Raw genomic sequence first — 20,910 nt, 5'->3', positions numbered from 1 at the left:
GATAAAAGCAAGAGAGAAACAGAGACTGTAAGGAATTGTTAAGTACACCTCTGCAAATGGGCACCTTTGGTACTTCCAGCACATAAAGCAGGTCTCTGTGCAAATAAACAGAGGAGTGTAGATGGAGAAAAAGTAAATGGAAAATTGGGGGGAAAGCAACATTTTAATTCGGTCTTTGAGTGCACTTAGAGTGCTAATTGGAGCATCTGTTTGAAAAGCGAAGATGTAATGGCAAACTAATGTCTGTTCAAGGATGTAGAACCATGTTGGGGTGGTATCGAGAGCATATGTACCCCTGTGTAATTTAAGTCGGTTCTCCAATTCATACATTATAATATGGGAGCTAGCTGGAGCAGGGCAGTAGAAATCAAGAAACCTGGATTCTATTTGCAGCTCTGCCACGGACTTCCAGTATGACCCTTTGCAAGGCACTTTTGAGTACCTAAGTTCTCCAGCTGTAAATTAGGGCTATAGAACTTTTATCTATTTTTGGAACATGCATGCAGAAAACTGTCATACGTAAGCAAGAGGAAACAAACAAGAGTTTAACCCTAGTGAAGTACAGAACTTGATCTTCCAGACCCTGTGCTATGCGGAATTTCAAACTCTAGAAATGGAATTTGGCATTTGATTTAAAATTAGAATATCAGCCAGGCAAATAATTAATTGTTACTGATACTCTTTCTAGAGTTTATGATGTAACCAATGTAATTGAAGAGGAAGATGTGGTACATGTAGATGTATTTAAAAATTGTTTCCTATATCAGAAAGAGTATGGGAAGAAATTGTACAAGCAACTAGACAGAATGAGAATTTACAAAAGATTATTACAGCTATTGAAAAAGGATATAATAAAATGATACTGACGCTATATAATCAACTTATTAAAGACTTTTCAGTAATTGAAGGAATTTTGTTTAAAGGCAATAGGTTAGTAATTCCTTTAGTGTTAACAGCAGAGATGTTGAAACACATACATGAGGAACATTTAGACATAGAAAAAAGTAAAGGTAGAGAAAGAGAGGTTCTGTATTGACCACAAATGAACCAAAACATAGAGGTTTACATAAAAGAAAGTGACATACGTCAAAAATATAGAAATGCTCAGTCTAAACAGCCTATGACATTTGTTCTAGAAAACAAGACTTTGCTCTAAATAGGTTTCAATCTATTTGAATATAAAGGACATGCTTATGTTATAGTTTTTGATTATTTTTTGTATTTTCCTGAAATAGCTATACTAGAAAACACTTGTGCCAAACAATTCATTAATAAAATTAAATCAGTTTTTGCATGGCATTCGCAATGTGGTAATGATTGATAATGGACTTCAACAGTCAAGAGTTTAAGTTTTGCCATAGCATATGATTTCAAACATATTATATCAAGTCCAGGTTACCCACAATCCGCTGGGCTAACTGAAAATGCTGTTAAAATAATACAAATATTACAACAAAAGTTAAATTTGGGGAATGAGAAGGATCCTCCAAAGGACAAGCTGAAGGAGCAACTAGATGGGTAGAAGGAGAACCAGGTGAAGACAGAGTCCTGAGAGCTAAGGAAGGACAAAATTTCAAGAAGAGCATGGTTGATTGTGCTGAAGGACTCTGACAGGTCAAGGAGGAGAAGGATGGGGTACTGGTTCTGAGCTTTGGCTAGGAAAAAGTCATTATAGACTTTGGTGAGAGCACTTTCAATGGGATGCAAGGGGTGGAAGCCAGATTGGAGAGGGTCTAGGATGGGGTGGGCAAACTACGGCCCACAGGATTGCCATCAGGGCTTTGGATCCGGCCCGTGGGATTGCCAGCCCCGTGGCGCAGCGAGGCTAAGGCAGGCTCCCTACTTCCCTGGCCCTGCGTCGCTCCCAGAAGCGGCCGGCACCACGTCCCTGTGGCCCCTGCAGGATGGGGCTCCGCGCGCTGACCTTGCCTGCGGCCAATGGGAGCTTTGGAGGAGGTACCCGCAGGCGAGGGCAGCGTGCGGAGCCCTCTGCTCCCCCCTCCCTCAGAGGCCGCAGGGATGTGGTGCCAAATGCTTCCGGGAGCGGCGCAGGGCCATGGCAGAAAGGGAGCCTGCCTTAGCCTTGCTGTGCTCCACTGCCACCCTGCAGCCACTCGAGGTAAGCGGTGCCAAGCCGGAGCCCGCACCCCAACCCCCTGCCCTGAGCCCCCTGCAGCACCCCTCCTGTACCCCAACCCTCTGCCCTGAGCCCCCAACCCCCTGCCCTGAACCCCCTGACACAGCCCGCATCCCTCCTGCACCCCAACCACCTGCCCTGAGCCCCCTGCTGCACCCCATACCCCAACCACTTTCCCTGAGCCCCCAACCTCCTGCCCTAAGCCCCCTCCTGCACCCCAACCCCTTGCCCTGAGCCCCTTCCTGCACACCACACCCCCTCCCACACCCCACACTCTCTCCCGCACCCCAACCCCCTGCCCTAGCCCTACATTCATGGCCCTGCATGCAATTTCCCCACCCAGTTGCAGCCCTTGGGCCAAAAAGTTTGCCCACCCCTGGTCTAGGACATAAGTCCAGAAGAGGAAGTCCAAACAGTGTCTGTGAACAGCACAATCCATGAGCCTAGAGATGAAAAGGAGACCAGGGGAAATAGGAGGAAAAAAATAAAAAGTGCCATAAACATGCTTTAGTCTCTCCTGTCTTAAAAATCCTACTCTGGACTCCACTTGCCTCTCCAACTACTGCCCCATCCCTCAACTCCTTCAGCTTGTCCTTTGGAGGATCCTCCTCATCCCCTCTCCAACTTTCTGTGGGGGTTCCACAGAGCTCTGTCTGAGGACCTCTCCTCTTCTCCCTCTGTACCTTATCTCATCCACAAACATAAATTCATCTATGCAGATGATTGTCTACCTCTCCACTCCTGTCCAAACTAAAATCTTGGCCTGTTTCTCTGACATCTCCTTATGGATGTCTAGCCATCAGCTCAAACAGAACATGGCTAAAAAAAGTTCTTAGTCTCCCTCCCAACCCTCTTTCTCAACCACTGTGGACAATACCACCATCCAGCCTGTAATCTGGCTGTCATCTTCAACTCACACTGTTCTCTACATCCTCACACCCAGGCTATATTTAAATCTTGCAGACTCTTTCTACATAACATTGTTCAGATACGGTCTTTCCTATCCATCCTCACTGCTAAAACTCGGGTTCAGGCTCTCACCTTGCACCTTGATAACTGCAACATCCTTTTCCCTGTTCTTGACAAATGCCATCTTGTCCTGCTCACATCCATTCAGAACTCTGCTGGAAAGATCAGTTCCCTAGCCTATTTCTTTGACTATGTCGCCCCTCTTTTTGCATCCCTCCTCTGGCTCCTCCTTCTCTAGCACATCAGACATACGTTACATATCTTCACTTTCGAGGCTGTTTATGGCCTAGCCCCACCCTACCATTCTCTTGTTTGCTATTGAAACGTTGATTCCTGCCTTCGACTGGTCCATGATGCCAGCCTCCATTGTTCATTTGTCAAATTTTCAAACAAACACCTTTGTGCTTTCTCCCACGCTGTTCCTCATGCTTAGGAGGAGCTCCCTGTAAACATCTACAAAACTAACTCAATATCCTCCTTCAAATACTTCCTTAAAATTCTTCTTTGCTGCGATGCCTACAAAATACTTGACAATGGTTGGGCTACTGGCCCACTGCCTATCACTCATATTGTCTCATTGTACTCACCTGTCTTTCTCTATGTATTGTCTCTTATACTTAGATTGTAAGCTCCTTGGGGAAGAGACAGTCTTGTTCTGGGTTTGTGCAGCACCTAGAACAATGACTAGGGCTCCTGCATGCTACAGTAATATAAATAAATCAAAAATAATCTGAGAACCACATAAAAAGTAAATGCCTGTGGAGTTTAAAGATTTTTTTCATGTGCCACGCACTCCTATAAAGCAAAGGGGAACTCTGAATGTGAGCACTGTTAACATCCAGAATAAAGCCACAACTAGACAAGGTCTGCAGTAATTCTATCAAAATGATTTTTTTAAATCCAAAATCCAGCTGACCAGGTTTTCAAATGAAAGTCTATCAGCCAAACAAAGAAACACAAACCAAGGGGATTAAAAAATTAATCTAAAGCTGCTTTATGAAGAATGGCTGAAATTATGTCATCAGTAAAACAAGCTCAAGTCTCCATAAAGCAGGTCAAACAAGGTGGAGTATTTTTTCCACAAGCAGCCTGTCATCACTGATGTAGCTCTGACTGTGTGTTATACACACAAACATGTGCTACGCAAAACATTTCCTATCTTGACAACAAGAACGAAGATTTTGAAAATGTGTTTTCAAAGACAGCCATTTTACTTCTGATGGGAAATATCAGCAGAACTCTTATTTATGCCTGTGTTGGGTCCAATGATGGAAAAATAAGATCTGTAACATCATAATCAAAGTTAACATACCACTAAAATTTCATTTACGTAACCAACAAAGGTAAAGTAATTTAAAATGATTGTACATGTCCTTCTGTCCATTTCTATATACTGAATGCATACAAAATACAGATGTTAACACTAAAAACATGTTGCCAGCCTGCTGCCCCTCCTCCCACCTCTGCCAGAACTTTCGTCAACAACTGGGGGTTTGAAGGTGGATTCGGCATCAGGACCTCAGACCTTCCACTGGTGAGCCACAAAGACTATTTTTTGTCTTAGGCAGTCAGACATCCTTGTGGTACTTCATTCTCTAGGACACAGACCTGAGCCCATGGACAAGATCTGAGCTTGCCAAGTTCAATTTTGGCCCAGGATAGTTGGTTACCAAGTTACCATCTGACTCCTCAATGGCCTGTATGAAAGGAGGTTTTCAGTAGCATGGTGGTAAGAGCAGTGGAAGCATCTGGAGCCTTGTTACACTAGAACACCCAGCAGGGATAACACTTGTGGGTTTTTTTCTAAAATTGGGTGGTCGATACAAGGGGAGACTTGGACATTCAGCAGGTTAAGAGGCACGTCTGCTGATGACCCCATTAGATCATCTTTGGTTGTAAGGCTGGTGATCTTGAGGAAGAGTGTATATGTGATGGGGTGTACTCCCCACACTTGCCCTGAGAGGGTAAATAAGGCCAATTAATCTATAGGCAGCACCTGGAGGAAACCCAGGGAGTGCTAGGGCCTAATTGGTTGATGAAGTCCAGCTGGGGGAGGAACTGAGCTGGATTTATAAAACCAGGAAGCTGGCAACAGACAGGACTGCAGGGAAGTAGGCTGCAGTCACTCCTTGGGAGAAGTGAGGTGTGTTAGTGGCTAGAGAGTAGTCCATAGTTACTCCCTGGGAGAAGGGAATTGGAAGGCTGGTGAACCCAGAGAAGGGGGACATGGCACACGCCAGGTAGAGGACAGTGGACTGCCTGGGACAGTTTGTCCTGGAAAGACTTGGTTACACACACACAGACACACACCAGGAAGGGGAAACCATGTAATGACAGCCCTCCAGAGGAGGAGGCTGCAATTCCTGGAGCAAGAGGGGTCCACAGGGGTGAGAGGATGACAGGAGAGACACCATCAAAGGAGGGTGCAATGTCTGGCTGGAGTTAATCCCCAGAACGACCAGGAGGAAGCGCCACCAGCAGCGAATGCACCCCGTCATAACAGTATAACAGAACAGAAAAATGGTAGAGAATCTCTGCAGTGTGGCGGGACCTGGGGGAAAGAAGAAAAAGAAAAAGTAACTTCTGCTCAGATGGTCCAAAATGACTGAATCCCACCTCAAACTATGCAGTCTCCAGCATCAGAAACCCCAGGATGTGACCAGGAAACACTCCACAAGTTGTATGGATTGGGGTGCTTCCTCAGAACTGTTGTGCTCAGGGGTACAGGGCTGTCTTCTTTCATTTCCTGGTTGAAATTATTAATTTCATATCAGGTGAACAGTAGGGGCAAACAGGGGACTTTGTATGGAGTTCACAGGAAGGTGGATGAGAGGTTCTCTTTCTAGGTACAGTTCTATGCTCACTAGTGTGATGGCCAGCAACAGATCAGCGATTGCAACCTGCAACAGATGTGGAATGTTTTTTTTCCTGCCTGAAGCCAGAAGGGACTTCCTGTGTACAAAGTGCGAGTTGGTGATTGTGCTGGAAGGAAAGATTTCTGGTTTGGAATTACAAGGACTGACACTGCAGAGCATCAGAGAAGATGTAGAGTATTGGAACAACCAGATTCAGGAAGCATTGTCACCCCAGAGTCAAGGAAGAAATGAACTGGTGGCCAAAGAATGAGAGAGTGTGGAAATCAGAGAGTTTGTAACCACCAGAGGCAAGAGGTCGAGTTGGCATTCTACTCTGTTGGAGGCAGATGAGGATAGGCAGGCTTAACCACCAGAGAGGACTGGGAGGAATTCCACACAGCTAGAAGTATCCAATCAGCTTCTCAGCATGGAAACTGCAGAAAATGTCTCTGAAGAGACAGCTAGTTGAATGGAACAGCTGTATTGGACATTCCTGAGAATGGCTGCTCAGCTCAAGCTGCAAGACTATCAAGTGTACCTGTGAAGAGATCTCCAGCCATCCACAGAAGACAGATAATACCTAGATGGGGATGCTATGCAAAGGAGAATGGAAAGAACATTTTGCAAAGGACAGGCAGATAGCAGGATGGTGTGCTGCCTTATTGGAGCCAAGACATGAGACATCACTCTAAGATTGGCTAGGCTTCTGAACTCAGCAGGCAAGGATCCATTGGCCTCAATTACACTGTTTCACAGGATACCTTGCAGATTATAGACAACTTCACAGAACTCAGCATGGGGCTGAAGGAGAATATTCAAGTGATCTCTGAGACCCTTCCTGTCTCATAAGTAAAGGAAGACAGAAGTCAGACATTCCAGAGGTGAACCACTGCCAGGGCAGTAATGTAAGATAGAGGGTTTTGGTTTTGTGGAACATTGGTCTACCGTCTATGAGGAGAGAGAGCTGTATAGTTTGGATGGCCTCCACCTCAGTTGAAGGGGAACCAATCTCCTCAGGAACAGGCTGAGTAATCAGAAGGGGATTAAACTAACATGAAGGGTGAAAAGGGGGAACAAATGAGCACTCATTCAGTACAAAATCAAGATGTCAAAGCACCGAGGGACATGAAAAGAATACATTCTTTAGTTGCCTATACACCAAAGCTAGGAGCCTGAGTAATGAACAAGAAGAATTGGAATTGTTCATTTCTTAGCATAAATTTGATGTAGACAGTATTACTGAAATCAGGTGGGAAGATTTGCATGATTGGAATATTAAAATCAATGGTTATAATTGGTTTAGGAAGGGTCTAATGGGCAAAAGGGGAGAGGGAGAGTCACTCTGTCAAAAATGGCATTGCCTGTTTCCGAGTCTCTGACAACTAGGAAGTAAATGATCTTGAATGCTTGTTATAATATGGATCTATAGATAAAACACAAGAGGGGTGTCTGCTACAGACACCAAATCACACTTGGGAACAGGATGACCAAATAATAAGACCGACTGCCTACTGGGTCAGACCAATGGTCCATCTAGCCCAGTGACCTATCTTCCGACAGTGGCCAGTGCCAGATGCTTCAGAGGGAATGAACAGAACAGGGCAATTTATCGAGTGACAATCCTTGAGCACTAATCTATAATGTGCAGGAGGAAAAAAATGGGTTGTAATGGGGGTCTTCAATCTAATTGACACGTGCTGGAGGTTTCCTGCTGCCAATACTAAAAATGTCACTGGAATTTCTATAAGTTATAGATGACAATTTTCTAACTCAAACAGTATTGGAATTGATCATAGAACTAAAAATTAGTGGTTGCTTACATGCAAGTAATCAATATACTTGGCGGTTTAGAAAGGCCAGTTGCACAAAGCTGGAAATAATTATGAGCCGAATCAGCTGCGAGAAAGAAGATATATATTTAAAATGGAAAAAGGGGAAATTGTTAGCAATGAATATAAACTAGAAGCTAGAAACTGTAGAAAATGGATAAAGGATGCAAAAGGACACTGTAACAGGGTGCCTCCTTGTGGGTAGCAATCAGCTCTTGTGTGGCCTACCACCCCCTTCCATCGATCACTCCATTGCTTGCCCACCACAGCTGGGCTTCATCATCAATTAGCCTTATCAATCAAGCCTAACTCTCCCCCTGGTGTTAAGATGAACTGGCTTTTTCTGAGCCACATTAACCCCTTCAGGGTGGGTGTAAGGTGCATACCCCATCACAAACAAAAAGAGAACTCTATAGCCAAAAGAGTTAAGGACAATAAGAAGAGTATTTTTTTAAAAGTTTATCAGGAACAAAAGGAACCCCAACAATGTTATTGAAGATGGAAATGGTAGAACTGTCAATAATAATAATGCAGAAAAGGCAGAAGTGTTCAATAAATATTTCTGTTCTATATTTGGGAAAAAGCCAGATGATGTTAAGCAGCAGCTACTGAAGTCAGACATTTTTAAATCAGCAGGTCCAGAAAACTTACATGCAAGAGTTTTAAGAGTGCTAGCCATGGAGCTCTTGGGACCATTAATATTGGTTTTAATAAGTCTTGGAATACCAGGGAACTTCTAAGAAGACTGGAAGTAAGCTAATGTTATGCCAATATTTAAAAAGGTAAAAGGGATGACCTGAGTAATTATTGGCCTGTCAGCATGACATCGAACCTGGGCAAAATAATGCAATAATAATACGATGATACAGAACTCAGTTAATAATGAATTAAAAAACACTAATAGAATGAATGACAATGAACAGGGACTTATGGAAAACAGATCTTGTCAGACCACCTTGATATCATTATTTGATGCGATAACAAGTTCATTGATAAAGGTAACAGTGTTGATGTTGTCACAGTTCAAAACAACTGCACCTGTATTCCACCTTTGTGATGCCTTGAGGGCATCCACTTTTGGGCTCCTGACTCCTCAGCCATGATCTCTCTTGAGCAGAGACCTATGCCTCCCTCCCTCCCTGACCAGGCATTTTCCAGGCTGTACAGTTCCCTCCCTGGATTGTAATATTCCCAGCAAGCCAGAGTGCCTAAACAGACCAATGTGTGTGCTTTGCTTTCTATCCGAAAGGTATGAAAAGCTGTAATTGCCAGCAGTTACAACTTACCACACAACTCTTTCTAAGCACACACATTTATTCCTAAAGCATTACAGTGAAAACAGAGGTCACCCCAACTCCAACCTTAGGCTCTGGTAGGTGTCAGTTCTTCCAATCCTTCCACAGGGATTGTCCCCTCCCCTTTGAACAGAAGATCCTATCCATTTGCTAGATCAGAAATAAGGCCCTGAATCAGTTTAAACTCAGGCTATTTATCCAAAATTCCTTTCTTTGTTGGTCTCTGGAGAATCCAGTTTGAACTAGTATATGCGAGCCTCTCCAGGTGGTGGTACCTCTCTGGAGATGTTGCAATCTGAGTGAATTTGCCTAATGACCCCCATTTGTTCTTAGATCTTGGAGGTGCTGTGGTTACTGTCCCTCATGGAATTACATACAATCCCTCCACCACAAAGATACATAAACTGAATTCAGTAAGAGCTCCCAAAGATATTGTAGGACATTGCCATTTCTGTCACAGTTGTAATATACTTAGATTCCTGTAAGGCATTTGATTTGGTACCTCAGACATTTAGATTAAGAAACTAGAATGATACAAAATCAATATGGTACATTTCAATGGATTAGACTGGCTAACTGGCAGGTCTCAAACTGTAATTGTAAATGGGGAAAGATCATCAAGCCGGTGAGTTTCTAGTGAGGACCTGCAGGTATCTGGTTTTGGCCATTTTTATCAATGACCTGGAAGAAAACATAAAATCATCACTGAAGTTTGAAGATGAAGCATAGATTTGGGGAGTGATAAATAATGAAGAGGACAAATCAATGATACAGATTGATTGGGATTGCTTGGTAAACTGGGCGCAAGCAAACAGTATGTATTTCAATACAGCCAAATGTGAGGACAAACATCTAGGACAGTGGTTCTCAAACTGTGGATCGGGACCCCAAAGTGGATCATGACTCCGTTTTAATGGGGTCGCCAGGGCTGCCATTAGACTTGCTGGGGCCCGGGGCTGAAGCTGAAGCCCCAGCCCTACCACCTATGGCCAAACCCCAAGCCCGGGGCCAAAGCCTGGCCTTCAGGCCTGGGCAGCAGGGAGGTTACAAGCCCCCCCTCCCCCCACCTGGGGCTGAAGCCCTTAGCTTTGCCCTCCCCCCCCCACCTGGGGCAGTGGGACTCAGGCTTTGGCCCCCAGCTCGGGGCAGTGAGACTTGGGTGGGCTCAGGCTTCAGTCCTCTCTCCTGGGGTTGTGTAGTAATTTTTGTTGTCAGAAAGGGGCCGCGATGCCATGAAGTTTGAGAACCTCTGGTTTAAGAACAAAGAACGTAGGCCATCATTCAGGATGGAGGACTCTGTCTTGGGAAGCAGTGACTCCGAAAAGGATTTTGGGGTCATGGTGGATAATCAGCTGAGCATGAGCTCCCAGCATGACACTGTGGCCAAAAGGCCTAATGTGATCCTTGGATGCATAAACCAGAATCTCGAGCAGGAGTACAGAGGTTATTTTACCTCTGAATTTGGCACTGTGGTGACTGCTGCTGGAATAGTGCATCCAGTTCTGGTGTCCACAATTTAAGAAGGATGTTGATAAATTAGAGAGGGGTCATGAGAATGATTAAAGGATTAGAAAACATGGCTTATTGTGACAGACTCAAGGAGCTCAATCTGTTCAATTTAACAAAGACAAAGTTAAGCAGTGACCTGATCACAGTCTGTAAGTACACCTCTTCCCTGATATAACGCGACCCGATATAACACGAATTCGGATATAATGCAGTAAAGCAGTGCTCCAGGGGGGTGGGGCTGCATGCTTCAGCGGATCAAAGCAAGTTCGATATTACACGGTTTCACCTATAACGCGGTAAGATTTTTTGGCTCCCGAGGACAGCGTTATATCGGGGTAGAGGTGTACCTACATGAGGAACAGAAATTTGATAATGAGCTCTTCAATTGAGCAGACAAAGATCTAACATGATCCAGTGGTAGGAAGTTGAAGCTCAACGAGTTCTAACTAGAACTAAGGTGCAATTTTTTAAGTGAGGGTAATTAGCCATTGAACGATTTACCAAGGGCTGTAGCGGATTCTCCATCACTGGAATTTTTAAATGGAAATTGGATGATTTTCTAGTAGATGTGCTCTAGGTCAACCACAGCATTTAGACTTGAAGAAGGAGTCACAGTTCAGGGCAACTGCACCAATATTTCCCCTCAAGAGTACAGCACAGGTACCCAATCTCAGGCTTCTAGCTCCTCAGCTGTTGCCTTTCCTAGGTGGAGACAGGTGTCCCACTCTCTTCTGACTGGGGTATTCCCAGGTTGTACAGTTGCCTGCCTTCACTGTGTTATCCCCAGCACAGTCTGCCCAAACAAATTTGCTTGGTTTCTCTTCAGAGACAGTTAATAGGTGTAGTTACTACAGTTGTTAGGTATCACATATCACTTCCCACGCAAGCCTGCTATGTTTGTAAGGTAACAAGCCTTACTGAGAAAATATATTAAAAACAATAAAAAGAACCTATATGCATGCTAAAAAGCTTATCAGAGTTAACCTCACTCCTAAGACGGGCTCTGGCAAGAGCAGTCCTTCAATATCCCACCCAAGGGGGATTCCTTGTGGTTACAAGTTAATCACAGCTTCAGCTCAGAACAAGCATCCAGCCCTTCCAACCCTACCCTAAGGATTGGGGCCCTGCATGCTCCTGGAGTCCTGTTCATTTGCCGGATCAGGGAGAAGGCCCTGAGCCACTTAAAAACCAGACTATGTATCCAACCCTTTCTTTGTCAGTTGGTCCCTGGAGAAACCAGTTTGAACTAGTATATGTATATCTCTACAGAGGGTAGCTTCAAATGGTTGCTAATGGAGGAAGTACATTAGCATCCCCTTCCCTACTTTAGAAGGTACATACAATGCCACAATAACACATACACTATTATATTTTTGATACAATGTACCCTAAAGGCGTTAACCCTCATTCAATAAGGTTTACCTTAACTCAGTAAAGTTTATCTTAATTCCTGAAAGTTTGTTCAGCATATTTCAGGATACCGTCAGTCTGTCACAGCAGGAATTAACTCAGAGAAGTCCAATGGCCTGTGCTATGCAGGGGGTCAGACTCCATAGATCACAGTGGCTCCTTGTGGCCTTAAAAATCTATGAACCGATGAATTTCCATTAAGGAGTGAGGTTTGCAAATGACTCACTTATCTAAGTGGGATTTATCCCCCAAACTGCAGAGAATCTCAAGTCTAAGCTCTGCTTCCTGTCACCTATTTCTTCTTACAAAAATGCAAAATGGAGCCCTGACATGATAGGACAGATAATATTTACATGAATTCAATCATTTTGCTCAGCAATGAATCACAAGATTGACCCAATAGTGCTCCATGCTGCTTGCAAAAATGCCATCTCACCAGTGAAGGGCCTCATGACAATTTAATATGAGCTTGTTGAGAGATTAATGTTTGCCAGATTTAAGTGCAGTACTTAAAGTCCAAAGATTCATGTAGTAAATGACCATTTAATATATGACATTAATTAATTCAGCAAAACAAATGAGGAAAAGGGACAGTTCAAGAAACACCATCTGTGGCTTCTTCTAGCAGAGATGAGCTTGAAGAGGGCTCCGAGTGCACTGCAGGAAATGAAGATCCTGTATATGATAACCAGACAGGGAAAAGCAGTGGCAACCTGACTGGATATGTCTAAAATTGAAATGGCCACTTTCCCAGTTCTCTATTCTTGTCTAGCCATTTTACACAGAGTGTAGCAATCAACATGCAGAGCAGAAAGGTTGGTGGTGGGTTTTTGTTTTTGTTTTTTTTCAGATCTGTGCAGTGCATCAAAGGGTTTTATTTAAATTGCACTTATAAAAATTTAATGAAAACATTATCTTCTGGGGGGTGCAAAATGGCCAGGGTGGATCATGATGAGATGAAAGCTTCTTAAAATGCAGCTGTCAACAAAACATTTTTGTATTAATATATCCCTGACAAACACACACTCACTCTCTCTCTACACACACACTCACAGATGACAAAACTGGACTAGAAGAAAAAGTATTTCATACAGATCTCTGTTTATAATATGGAATTAAGTAAGCTCTCAGGACAACACTATTTTAAAATGAAATCATCTATATATGAACTGAGTGTGAAGCTGTAGTTGAAGTGATATCAGGGTAGCTGGAGGTAGGAGCACACAGAAATGATCTGACACTACGGGATTAAGCCATTTAACCTTATCTCAGTCCTCACTAGCAGAGGTTTATACTGTTACAAGCAGTTAGTACTAACAGGTTTCTTTCTTAGACTATACCAATCTTGTGTGTTCTGTTTTAACTTGGGAGGCTGGAGGAGCTCTGCCTCCACGAGAGCGTGTACCCCTGGAGGGTAAATGCAGAGGCACTGATGCCTCCAGAGGACTCTTCCTCAGGTCTTCCATCAAAGGTAAGGTCTTACTGCAATGAGGCCTTTGGAAGGAGTGGGGAGTAAATTAAGGGGGAAGCTGGGCAGCTTCAGGACTCCAAAGCAGCTCCCAGAACCACGTTGTAGGAAGTCATTCAAGTTTCCTGGGGCTGCCGTGGTCCCACAAGGTACCCAACATTATTCCATTGTTTCCTTTCCCAGCACTCCTGGGAAAAGCCACACCTCTCCAGTTCATTTAGACTGGCATTTGCCACGCTGGCAAGCACACTGGATCTCACCAACTTACCTATCACAGCTACTTTTCGGATGGGCTGAGCTGAAGTAGTTTTCCAGGAAGCTCCAGAGGGTGTTGTCCACTTCTGTGCTGCTCTCTGTGCGAAGAACACATACTGCAGTGCTTTGGCCTGGCCTGAGGACAACAGGAGGTTAAACAGCTCTCTCTCCTTCCAAATACCCTCTGTGAAGGGTAGCTGCACAGAGGCCTTGACTGCTTGGACACACATCTCTGGAGACAGACACCCCCGGGCCTGCTTTTTCACTTTCACAAGAGCCTCGCTGAGAATTGCATCCATGTTGGGCAGACTTTGAACCTGCTTCAGACTGAGTCTGCGAGAATTTAATGGCTGACCTGAGTGGGAGAGTTGAGAAATATAGTTACAGAACTGCCAAGCCTACTGTTTTCCTGGTAGACTACAGATTTTTTCCCCTTTCTACATGGAAAGTTAATGCCTTCTGCTGGTTCGGTTGATGCTTGGTGTGTAAAGATTTCACATGACACTGGAGAGTGATTTGTAAAATGTGTAAAACTCTTCTTTCATTTCCTGACTTCTCTCACAATTGCGATTCTCCAAATGCACACTCCCCAGATGTTCCAGCAAGGCAAAATTCCAAGCAAGCACTTCTCCTCAATTTCTGATGCTCATCTATTCAGGAGCATAAACCACCAAGCATGTTATATTCTCTGTCTCCACCTCTCCATTTCTCATACCCCTTTGCTAACATCCGTTTCCAGTGTTGTATTATACATTGGTTTGCAATTTACTTTGCTACTCAGACACATCCCAGTCAGGGGTCTGGATCCACAGGGTGTTCATGTGAAAGATTTGGGAATGTCATTTGTTTCTGTATTAATTCTGACCTAACAGCATGAATTTCCCACAACACTTGTGGGAATGTTCAACAGGATTACACCCTATCAGAGGGCAATAAATGAATAGCCAAGGACAGATTGTATCTACACACCAGCAAGGGGCTAATCAACAAGTCACACCAGTGCATGAGTTATTACAAGAGACACTGGTTGCTATGGTGATGGCACAAAGGGATTTTAATTGACCAAAATAAGTTACATTTCAGGCACCCCCTCCAAAAATACAAACCCTGGAGCCACTCTTCAGGTCTTTATTCCATTTTCACTCTCACAAACTCCCTGTGTTCTCAGGGGAAGTTTGCCTGATTAAGGATGGACAGAAAACTAGAATAAGAACCTCAGGATCCATTCCATTCATGCTACTAAGGACTCACATGGTGCTTTACAGCATCACAGCACTGTACAGACCATTAAGTAATTAGCCCTTCCAGCACCCTGAGAGGTAATGCTGGACATCGCCATACTGAACACAACAGAGCAGTTCACAGCGGGTTACCACTTAAGATATCATCTCAAAGACAGGAGCAGTTACAGACCCACACCTGGCAGTGATCTCCTTGCCTGGTGCCCAGAGAAGCATATTAGTTCTGTGGTCTTCCACTGGAGTTTCTTGACCCCTGCAGCATCAGCCCAACCAGAGGAGAACATTTGCTTCAATGATGTCAGATTACTAGAATCTGCCCACCCAGCTCTTCCACTCTCACGGCATCATCTTAGCTATGACAGAACTTGTGCAGCTGCCTTTTTGGCCTGTCAGCCTGAAGAGACAGAAAAGCAGCAGAGTAGTGCCCACTCCATATTAGCTGCTGAAATGCAGAAACACTAGTGGAGCCATAATGGTAGCTGCCTAACTAGCCCATCTCAGCTCCAGTTCTTCTTTCAAGCCAATAGAGCATTTGAGAGGAATATTAGGCACATGATAGGTTAATTTCCTGGGTATGCGATAAGTTAGACAGCCAGGAAACAAAGGGCTTTTTTAAAAAAAGTTCAAATTTATTTATTGAAAACTTGTGAAGAATCCAAAAAGAGAAGGAAAAATACCTCCTGTGCAATCAGCTCAGCTTTTCTTCAGAGTATATCAAAGAAAGATTTCTGACTGAGATTGAACAGATTTTGGTTCAACCTTCCAAAACTGGATGGTTTCATTCTTCTCCAGCTTTATTCTTATTTATTCTCCTTTCCTGAATCTACAATTTTTACCTGCAAATCTGCAGTCCTCAATATCAGGCCATATATACAGTGGGTTTTCATCTGCTGCTCAAAATTGTACTTTGGGATTTGTGGGTGGATCTGATAACTGAAAACAACTGATACTGATGAGCCATACTAAGAGATTTTACATAAAATTTCTGTTGATTTGAGAAGGCCCATGGAAAGAGATGCTACCGTATGGTATGCGAGACATTCAGCATAGCCCTAAGGTAGTGACTTCACTTGTAGTTAGGAATATTGAGACTAAAGACCAGACAAATAAAGTTCCTTGCACTGATGACAAAACATGAGCATTTAACACCCTGACAGTGGTGCTGGAACAATTTGTATAGTGGGGCTGCTGAGAACCACTGAACCAAACTGTAAACCCTGTATAGAATGGAAACCACTTCAAGCCAGGGGGTGCAGCAGCATCCCCAGCACCTTAGTTCCAGCACCTCTGCACCCTGATCAGATTATCATAACGTAACTCCCTACTTAGATTGTAAAATCTTTGGTGTAGGGACCATTTTTTGTTCCGTGTCCGTACAGAACCTAGCACAATGGGGCCTTGACTAGTCATTGACTGGGACTCCTAGTTACTATCACAATAAAAATAACTGAAAACAATCAGCACCAAATTACTAACACAATGAGAAATAACCCAAATCCAAACCTGTGAGAGAGAGACCAGCTCAGGCCACCTCTGGCCTGGTAAGGAAAATAAGGGAAACGGGGACAAAGGGCAGCATTGTCAGCCACAGCTACCCGGAGGGCACAAGAACCCTCAGCCAATGAAAACTAAGAAAGATACACGTTACCAGGAGCTATATTCTAGGTGGCACCAATTAGAAGCCAAGGATGTAAAATGTCCAAATCTGTAAAATTTGCAACAACAATAACTATCATGCCATTAAAGTAAGAGAAATAGACGCAGCAGGCAGGTGCCTGAATTCTTGAAAAATTATTCAGCTCCACGTGCAAGACCCAACCCCACAGTCTGGTTCCAGCACAATGAACTTCCGGACAAGGGGCTGAAGACCAGCTGCTAAGATTGGTCCCCACTCCCCAGGCCAGCAGAGATAGGAAACACATAAAAGGAAGGCAGTGCACCCAATCCATCAGAGGGACAAATGCCGTTCCTTGCTCTCAATTGTCCACCTCTGATCAAGCCAGGAGCACGACTGGTTTGGCTCAAGAGGGCAGTATGTGGATCCCTCTTTGTCTAGAGCAGTAGGCAGCCACAATGGTGAGCCTCAGAGCGGGATTGAAAAGAGGCAAGGCTATTGGGAATATCCCCAGAGGACGGTTGAGAGATACAGTTGGTTTGTGCCTGCCTCCAGTGGTCACCACTGAAGAGTCAGGATCTACCCAGTTACCCTGCAATCATATCAGTGATACCCATAGGCACCTGTCTACTCAGACAGGAGACACATATCACCACACCTGGCAAATGGGCACTCAGACTTTCCTCATCCTCTTTCCCACCTACAGCCTGATGCCAGGAGGTGCTACTTTGACCCAAATCTGCCTCAGGTTCTGCTTGGCTCCCAGTGTGGCTGGTCTTTGAAGAATATGTGCTTTCCTGCACTGAGAGAAAGCGAATAGCCAAGTGACAGTTGAATGTCAATTTTCTGGTGCCATCCAGTGGACACACTGTGTAATGCAGCTCTAAATTAGCAGCCGGGACCTTTATTTAAAAAAAAAAAAAAAAAAACAGCCTCATGAAAGAACATTCTACTTATAAATTACAGCTTGCAGCTCTTCAAGAAATTAACCTCTGTCTATAGTTTTCAATGTAGTCTCTGTTCCTTTCTTATAATGGATATTTTCAGAAGTGAGGACATTTATTTTGGCTGAAAAAGCTAAGGCTTGAAGAATATTAATTTACCTGACCTGCAGCATATCAGTCTTGATTTTCACTGAATAAGTAAACATGGAGTATTACTTCTGTAGATGGTATCTATGTATTCTTATCCTTAAATACACAAAACTGTACCTGAGTAAGTGTCCTTCGCTAGGAACATTCCATAACAATTTGTGGATGAAGGATGTTCCTCTAACAGGTGGAGACGGTATAGACAATTCCGTTAAGCACGTATTATATTAAACCAAGGAATCCTTGCACAGTACCAGCCTATCACTATGAAATCTGAAAGACTGAGCTTTAGCCATAAAATCTACAGCACTAGCAGACAGAAAAGCTCTGAAGGAAAATAATCTCCAAGTTGACTTTTTGAAATTGATCTTCCATTTACTTGGCTAAGTATCTGACCGAGTATAGAAATTCTAGCAATGCCACCACAAGTTATTTTACATAAGCAATTATCCAGCTTACATGTGAAAAAGGTTCTTCACCAGTCCTATCAGAAAGCCTGCCTAGTGCTATATGCAAGGATAATGGACTCAAATCTTGGTTCCCATAAGATACACAAGCCAATTAGGAAGCACTCACAGAAATTTGAGCTCATGAGTTCATCCCAAGTAGCTGAGATGGCTGCATCTTTTTTTAAGGTGTTTGGCATAGATGCTGCTGGTTTGCCATAGTATGACAGAGAAGTATACAAAGATCCATGTCATAAATCTATCCTATGATTTCTCTGTCAGCTCATTCTTTCATCTTGATCAGGGATAATGCAGTTAAATAGTGTACTGACAAGTTTTCAGATTTCAGTGTCCTTCAACAAGGCTTGGTGGCAAATCCTCAGAGTAGGTGGGAAATCAGGGCTGACTTTGAAAATGCTGTCTGGGAAAAATGAACAGCTGAAGCAGATACCATGAAAGCTGTAAGGAAAGAGTACATAGCAGTTTAAAAAGCCCTGAGCTTCTTGCTATAATCCTTGTTTGTTACAGTACTCATGGAGTTAATTCTGTTAGTCACTGAGGATGAAATTGAAGTATGGAAATTTTCTGGTAATGACAGTAGATATGTAAATCCCAAAAGCAAATGGCATCAAAGAACAGAATGTTGGATGATTCATCCAGTCCTGAGGTTCTCCTCTGAGGTCATGCTGGCTTTCATCATTCTCAGTCACTGCACAATGCATAACTAACTTGTCACAGAGAAGAAAATAAGCATTCAAATGTCTGGGGGTTTTATCTGATTTCAAATAATATTAAGCTGAAAACCAGAGTATCTAGCAATGTGTCTACCAAAGTTACAGATCTCTGCTATAAACACTGGTATGGACCCTACACAGGGTCATCAACCTGGAGCATACTTCAGAGTGAATCCATTGCTTCTTGGAAAGACATTGCTGAGAAGGGTGATAACTTCTCCAAAAGATAGAGGAGGGACAAACATGGAACTTTCATCTAAAACAGGCAGGTGGGGTTGATGAGCAGAAGTTTCTTTGCCTTGCTTAGAACCAACAGCAAAGTATATTAACACATATCTCTAAGAGCTTTATATTTCCAAAGAACTTGGTTGTCTAAACAAAAAAAGAGAGAGGAAGGAGGACTGCTTATGGAAATGATTGATTGTTCCTAAAGATAAAAATTGAAAAACTTAAAAATAACCTGAACACAGTGAGAGGGGAAAGTATCTATTGCAGGAGACCACTTCTGCCAGAGAGTTCTTGGACAAAATGTAGGTGAGAATGCTACAAAACATTGATCTTGAGCAAGAACCCATAAATTAAATAGTGTTAAAAAATGGTGCATACAGTCATCTAGAATTCTACATTCACCCTTTGGACTAAGATAGCTTTTGTTGGCATAGCTCTTGGCACAAGACCTGAAGGTCCACTAGGAAAGAGGCTGCGGCAGGGCAAAGCGCCTGCAACCTTCTTTGAGCTGGGAAGAGGTGGAAGTGGACAAACACCATTCCAGAAGAAGGTGGGGTGTTGACAGAAAAAGGCATGTGGCCAGGACAGTCAAGGAGCGTGCTGACTCAGTGCTTCCCAGCTTGGCTCTCATGTGCAAAGCTCCAGTGGAGTTCACAGAATCATAGGACTGGAAGGGACTGTGAGAGGTCATCTAGTCCAGTCCCCTGCACTCATGGCAGGACTAAGGCCTAGTCTTCACTTACCGGCTGGTCCGGAGGCACGCCATCGATGTTCTGGGATCGATTTATCGCGTCTGGTTAAGACACGATAAATCGATCCCGGATCGATCCCGGAAGTGCTCACAATCGACGCCGGTACTCCAGTTCGCCGAGAGGAGTACGCGGCGTCGACGGGGGGAGACTTCCGGCCGCGTCTGGACCGCGGTAAGTCCGGAGTAAGGTACTTCGAATTCAGCTACGTTATTAACGTAGCTGAATTTGCGTACCTTAGTCCGAAGTCCGGACTAAGTGTAGACCAGCCCTTAGTATTATCTAAAACCATTCCTGACAGGTGTTTGTCTAACCTGCTCTTAAAAATCGCCAATGATGGAGATGTCACAACCTCCCTAGGCAATTTATTCCAAAGTTTTTCCTAATGTCCAACCTAAACCTCCCTTGCTGCAATTTAAGCCCATTGCTTCTTGTCCTATCCTCAGAGGTTAAGAAAAACAATACAGTATTCTCCCTCCTCCTTGTAACAACCTTTTACATACTTGAAAACTGTTATCATGTCCCCTCTCAGTCTTCTCTTTTCCAGACTAAACAAACCCAATTTTTTAAATCTTCCCTCATAGGTCATGTTTTCTAGACCTTTAATTATTTTTGTTGCTCTTCTCTGGACTTTCTCCAATTTGTCCACATCCTTCCTGAAATGTGGTGCCCAGAGATGGACAATACTCCAGTTGAGGCCTAATCAGCGCAGAGTAGAGTAGAAGAATTACTTCTCGTGTCTTGCTTACAACACTCCTGCTAATACATCCCAGAATGATGTTTGCTTTTTTTGCAACAGCATTACACTGTTGACTCATATTTAGCTTGCGGTCCACTATGATCCCCAGATCCCTTTCTGCAGTACTCCTTCCTAGGCAGTTATTTCCCATTTTGTATGTCTGCAACTGATTGTTCCTTCCTAAATGGAGTAATTTGCATTTGTCCTTATTGAATTTCATCCTATTTACTTCAGACTATTTCTCCAGTTTGTCCAGATCATTTTGAATTTTAATCCTATCCTCCAAAGCACTTGCAACCCCTCCCACCTCGGTATCATCCACAAACTTAACCAGTGTACT

General features: G+C 43.6%; 1 protein-coding gene across 2 annotated transcripts in view; it reads right to left on the bottom strand.

Moving 5' to 3' along the window:
- The window catches only part of EHHADH (enoyl-CoA hydratase and 3-hydroxyacyl CoA dehydrogenase), a 48,705-nt gene that overhangs the window by 2,697 nt on the left and 25,098 nt on the right, over positions 1-20,910 (bottom strand). Inside the window, exon 6 of one of the 2 annotated variants that reach the window (XM_054039935.1) lies at positions 13,741-14,082. The exons of the other annotated variant lie outside the window; for it this stretch is intronic. Coding sequence (XP_053895910.1) covers positions 13,741-14,082 — 342 coding nt within the window. The remainder of the gene's footprint in view (positions 1-13,740; positions 14,083-20,910) is intronic. 2 annotated transcript variants of the gene reach the window in all.

Source organism: Malaclemys terrapin, chromosome 9 (genome assembly GCF_027887155.1).
Source record: "Malaclemys terrapin pileata isolate rMalTer1 chromosome 9, rMalTer1.hap1, whole genome shotgun sequence".
Classification (NCBI taxonomy): domain Eukaryota; kingdom Metazoa; phylum Chordata; order Testudines; family Emydidae; genus Malaclemys; species Malaclemys terrapin.
The sequence above is the reverse complement of the archived record's forward strand: the minus strand, read 5'-3'. Positions and strand labels throughout refer to the sequence as shown.